The 6,126-nt window shown below is 57.3% G+C and overlaps 1 protein-coding gene across 1 annotated transcript; it reads left to right on the top strand.

The window, feature by feature from the left end:
- LOC141432988 (uncharacterized) lies at positions 1-5,724 on the top strand. Its single transcript, XM_074094827.1, has one exon. The coding sequence runs from the start codon at positions 1-3 to the stop codon at positions 5,722-5,724; it is 5,724 nt and encodes a 1,907-aa protein (XP_073950928.1).
- Positions 5,725-6,126: the final 402 nt, after the last annotated feature.

Raw genomic sequence — 6,126 nt, 5'->3', positions numbered from 1 at the left:
ATGGTTTTAACAAGAAGCAACAGCGGCAAAGAATCAAAAGAAGAGTCGTCCAGCGCCGGTGAAACCACTGCGACTACTAGTACGAACCTGACAACAACCACGTCGAGTTCCGGCGAAACGGGGACCACGACTGGCACGGGCACCACCGAAGTATCAGCATCAGCATCGGGATCCGTCGCGACAAGTGCGAGGGATCAAGTAGACACTTCGGGTATTAAGGCCACGCCCGCGGCCAGTACAGATACGGTCGTCATTCGCCAACCGTCGCAGCAGATGCCACCACCAGCTGTCACAAAAGCACCGCCGCAGAAGCCCGCTCGGTCACGTCACTCCAAGGCCTCCGGCAAGAGACTCCTCGCGGGGTTGGAGGCCAAGGAGCGGCTAGCCGAGCTGGAGCTGAAGCGCGTGCGCGCCGAGGCTGAACTAGAAAAAATCCGCCTAGAAAAGATGGCGGCGGAGTCAGAGCTGTCCGACACAGAAGAAGAAGAAGACGACCTGGCTTCACAACGTATCGCTGATTGGATAAGAAGATCGCCCAATCAAGAACGAACATTACGAGAAGAAAGAAGGCCGCCCACGCACACACACAAAGAGCGCGAGCGGCGGGACCATTATGAAGAGCAGTCCCACAAGTCAGCAATGGACCTCACCATGCTGACCGCAGCATTAACAGAAGCAATCCACGCCGGCAAGTCATCATCAACGAACAAATATATTCCCGACCTGCCGCCGTTCAGCGGACTCAGCAACGAGTGGCTCCAATTTCAAGCAGCCTACACCGAGTCTGCGGCCAGCTTTACGGCCAACGAAAACGTCGCTCGCATTAGAAAGGCCCTCAAAGGGGTCGCCTTGGAAGCGGTAAGCGCGCTCCTCATCAGCCAGCCTCGGCCAGACGACGTCGTAAGCGCATTACAAAGAAGATTCGGCAGACCAGACGCACTCCTCATCGGCGAAATGGAAAAGATGAAAGCGCTCCCGAGACTCACAGACAACCCACGTGACCTGTGCATCTTCGCGAGCCGCGTTGCTAACACAGTAGCAACAATCGAGATGCTCAAACGCCCGCAATACCTTCACACCCCGGAAGTATTGCGCACGATCGTCGACAAACTAACGCCGATCCTGCGAAGCAAATGGTACGACTATGCAACAATAAACGAAGACGTACCCGAAATAAAGAAGATCGCCGAATTTCTCAACCGCGAAGCGGATAAATGCGCGCCCTACGCGCCGCCCGAGCTGTCTACTGAGAAGCAAGAAAACAAAATAATAAAGAAAAAAGTCGAACGCGCCTACACCGCCACCACTGAAACCGCCACGAAATCGCGCAAAGAAGCAAAGTCACCGTGTCCTCAATGCAAGCAGGAAGGCCACCAACTACCTACGTGTCCGAATTTTATCAAGGCGGACACGAACGAGCGATGGGAGATAGCGAAGAAACACACCATTTGCTATCGCTGTCTCATTAGCAAGCACCGCCGCTACGAGTGCCGCGCTAAGCCGTGCGGCCGCGGCGGCTGCCCCATGCGGCACCATCGTCTGCTGCATCACGAGAAACCATCGCCGGCCTCCCCCGACGCTCCAAAGCGGCCGCCGCAGCCTCCGATCGAACCAGCAACGAACGCGACAGTCGAACAAGTCGGCGCGGCAACCACCAAAACGGGCCGCGCCTATCTCAAGATCGCGCCGGTCGTCCTGCGAGGGCCGCAAGCCACCATCGAAACATACGCGCTATTAGACGACGGCAGCACGGTCACCATCATCGACGCAGCGGTTGCCGACGTGCTCGGTCTCGACGGTCCCACCGAACAAATGTGGGTCCAAGGAGTGAGCGGGACGGAGGTAGCGCACAAGAAAAGCAAGAGGGTGGGCGTGGCGATCCGAGGCAAATACAGCGACGACGAGCTGCAAATAAATAACGCGCGCACCGTGGCAAGCCTCGACTTCGCGACGCAGTCGATAAGTGAACGAGAACTACGCGACTGCCGACATTTAGAAGACATCAAGAATGAAGTCACATGCAGCCGCGCCACGCCGAAAATATTGATCGGCCAAGACAATTGGGAGCTAATCATCTCGCAAGAAATTAGAAGAGGACGGCGCGATCAACTCGTCGCGTCGCGCACGCTACTAGGCTGGGTATTACACGGGTGCCGCACCTCACAAGCGGAGCCCGTGGCGTACTGCTGTGCCCATCTCACTCTGACCGAACCGGCTAATCACATGGAAAAAATGATGCGCGACTATTTCGCATTAGAGTCGCTATCCATCGAGCCGAGAAAACAGAAGAGCGATCCAGAGCTACAAGCCCTCGAAATATTAGAAAAAACGAGTCGCCGCCTACCCGACGGACGTTTCGAAACGGGGCTGCTATGGAGAGAGCGAGAGGGCAAGATACCCAACAATCGAGCCGACGCACTCAAGCGACTACACACGCTCGAGCGCAAACTCGATCGCGACGAACAGCTGAAGAAACAATACGACGAGCGCGTCCTCAACTTACTCACGTCTAAGTACGCCGAGCCCGCGGCCGCGCCCCCTAGCGCCCGCACATGGTACCTGCCACACTTCGCGGTCTGCAATCCCGACAAGCCGAAGATACGACTCGTGCACGACGCGGCGGCCAAATCTCACGGCCGCAGCCTCAACGATATGCTCCTGTCGGGCCCGGACCTACTGCAAAGCCTGCCCGGCGTCATTATGCGGTTCCGACAGCACGCCGTGGCGGTCTCCGCCGATATAAAGGAAATGTTTATGCAGATCAAGATACGCGAAGAAGACAGAGACGCCCTACGCTTCTTATGGCGCGGCGATCGGCGCGAAGGCGAAGCGCAAGAATACAGAATGTCGTCCGTGATCTTCGGCGCTACGTCGTCACCGTGTACCGCGCTGTACATAAAAAATAGAAACGCGCGGGAACACGCCGAAGAGTACCCGGACGCCGCCAGGGCAATCGAGAGAAATCACTACATGGACGATTACCTGCAAAGCTTCGCTACGACAGAAGAGGCACGACGCGTAATAAAAGACGTCGATTTCATACACAAGAAGGCTGGCTTCGAATTACGCGGATGGGCATACAACGAGTGCGAGCGAGAAGGCGCGATGTCCCTTACCGGCGGGAGCGAGCGAGAGGGCGCGACGTCCCTTATCGGCGGGAGCGAGCGAGACGGAGCTACGGTCCCTATCGGCGGGAGCGAGATAGAAAAAACACTCGGCCTGCTGTGGGACACGAAGAGAGATAGTATCAGCTTCCGGCTCAACAATAGAAGGGCACCCGTCGAAATAATGAAAAATCTACGTCCGCCAACGAAGAGGGAGGCCCTTAGCCTTATTATGTCGATATTCGACCCGCTAGGGCTCATCTCGCCCATCACGACACCGGCAAAGCGCATCATGCAAGACACGTGGCGATACGACACTGCATGGGATGAAGAGTTGCCCCCCGAGCTGCACGACCGATGGAGCGAGTGGCTGCAACAACTGCACCGCCTAGGTGACCTACATATACCTAGGTGCTACGGGGCAACGCCGGGCGCGCGCTACGAGCTTCACACATTTGTGGACGCGAGCCAAGAAGCTTACGCGGCCGCTGTCTATTGGCGCATAATTCATGCCGATGACAGCGTGACCATCTCACTCGCCGCAGGGAAGAGCCGCGTCACGCCGAACAAACCCATCTCCGTGCCCCGTCTCGAACTGCAAGCCGCTCTGCTAGGCGCGCGACTAGCCAACACGGTCGCCGACGAACACGACTACGAGGTCGCCCGACGCACATACTGGAGCGACTCTCGTACGGCGCTAGCGTGGATACGCTCCGAGCCCCGCACATTTAAGACGTTCGTCGCGCATCGCCTCGCTGAGATAGAAGACCTCACCAAGAAAAACGAATGGCGCTGGCTACCATCGGCGGACAACGTCGCCGACGACGCGACGCGAGCCACCCCGGAAGAATTCGGTCCGAGACATCGGTGGTTCCGCGGCCCGCTATTCTTGTACGAGAGAGAAGATTCTTGGCCCGAAGAAAATAAGGTCGAAATTCCAGCTACCGGCGAAGAAAAAGAAAAATGTAACGCGCTTCAAGACCAACGCGCGCGCCACGCCCACTTGCCCGAAATCGAACGCTTCTCGAAGTGGACGCGATTATTAAGAACAACTGCACGTGTCCTGCAGTTCATCGACCTTTGCCGCCACAAGAGATCGTCGCCCGCACCACAAGTCGTCGCCGCAGCACGCAGAAAGAGAACGCGCGCTAACCAGTCTCAAGATGAAGAATGGGACAAGCGCACGCCGACCGCTCACGTGCCACGCAACCGCATCGCGCCCGAAAAACACGAAAAATACATCGTGCTACCGGCTCGCTACATAAACAAAGCCGAACAGCTGTTGACGAGCGCGTCGCAGAAAGATGCCTACGCGCAAGAGAGACAGCGCATTACGGACGGCCGCGCGCCAGAAAGGGACGACAGACTCGCAAAAATCAGCGTGTTTATAGACGCGGATGGAGTGATGCGATTACGCGGCAGAATCGCAGCGGCCGACGCGATACAAAAAGAGATGGTGAATCCCGCGGTGTTACATAGAACACATTATTATACGAAGCTGTACATCGCGCATATACATGAAAAATTGCACCACGGCGGGACCGAGATAGTAGTCAACGAGCTACGCCAGCGTGTATACATAGCGAAGATTCGCCCGGCGGTAAAAGAAGTCATCGCCCGCTGCGCCCGCTGCCTACTGCGCAAAGCGAGACCGGCCGCCCCCGCTACCGGCGACTTACCCGCTGCGCGCCTCGCCTATGGAGCCCGCCCGTTCTCATTCACGGGCCTGGACTACTTCGGCCCGCTAGAAGTGACCGTCGCACGCCATCGCGAGAAGAGACACGTCGCCCTGTTCACCTGCTTGACTTCGAGGGCAGTACATTTGGAGGTGGTCGTCTCCCTGAGCACCGACTCGGCCATCAACGCCCTGCGCCGCTTCATTGCGCGGCGCGGGTGCCCGACGGAGCTATGGAGCGACAACGCTACCGCCTTTCGAGGCGCCGCCCGAGAACTTAGCGAAGCCATCAAGAACGAAGCAGAGGCCCGCCGCATCAACTGGCGCTTCCTCCCGGCTGCCGCCCCCTTCATGGCGGGAGCTTGGGAGAGAATGGTCCGCGGGGTGAAGGAGGCCCTGAAGGCCACGCTCCATGAAAAATACCCGAGCGACGAGATCCTACACACCCTGCTGCTGGAAGCCGAAGCGACCGTCAACTCTCGCCCGCTAACGCACGTGTCGGTCGACCCCAATGACCCGACAGCGCTGACCCCGAACATGATCCTCCTCGGACCCGACTGCCACTCGCCAGCCCCCGGTACCTTCGAAGAGAGCGACGGCGACGCGCGCCAACAATGGCGGCGCGCCCAGCAACTCGCCGACACCTTCTGGAGGCGCTGGGTACGAGAGTACCTACCGCTACTACAACACCGGCGGGAGCCCCATAGCAGCGGAGCGAGCCCGGCAGTCGGCGATGTCGTAATCATATGCGACTCGAATATGCCCCGAAACACATGGCCCCGAGGACGAATCACACGAATCTACCCCGGCAAGGACGGCGTGGTACGAGTCGTCGACGTGACTACAAGCCGAGGACACGTGCTACGCAGGCCGGCGAGGAAGATCGTCGTTCTGCCAGTGGGATCGCACGGCGACGGCGGGAGAAATGTACAGAACGGCGTCTAATTTCATGTATATAGAATAAGTTAGTTAAGTGATATGTATATAGTTATGTGCAATAAAGAAATACTTACCGCCTAGTTTCATTTAGTAGGATAAGCTCGCACCGCCTGCGTCGCGTCCGTGCGCCAAATGAGCGGCGCCGGACCCGGCGCAGTGGTTATATTTATAACCTCGCTCGTGTGAGCGGGACGGTTATACGTATAACCCCTAGGTGCGAGCGGGACAGTAGCGCGGACCGACTCGCGGCCGCGCTACAGAATTAAGGAAAAAGTCCCAAAATATTATCGTTAACTAGGTTTAAGTATTAGTATTAAGATTTGTTGATTGTAATTAGGATTAGTTAAGTTTTTTAATAAAATAAAGACGAGTAGGGCGAGAGCGGGGAAGGGAGCGGAGGAGTGGGGG

This window comes from Choristoneura fumiferana, chromosome 11 (genome assembly GCF_025370935.1).
Source record: "Choristoneura fumiferana chromosome 11, NRCan_CFum_1, whole genome shotgun sequence".
NCBI lineage: Eukaryota > Metazoa > Arthropoda > Insecta > Lepidoptera > Tortricidae > Choristoneura > Choristoneura fumiferana.
The sequence above is the reverse complement of the archived record's forward strand: the minus strand, read 5'-3'. Positions and strand labels throughout refer to the sequence as shown.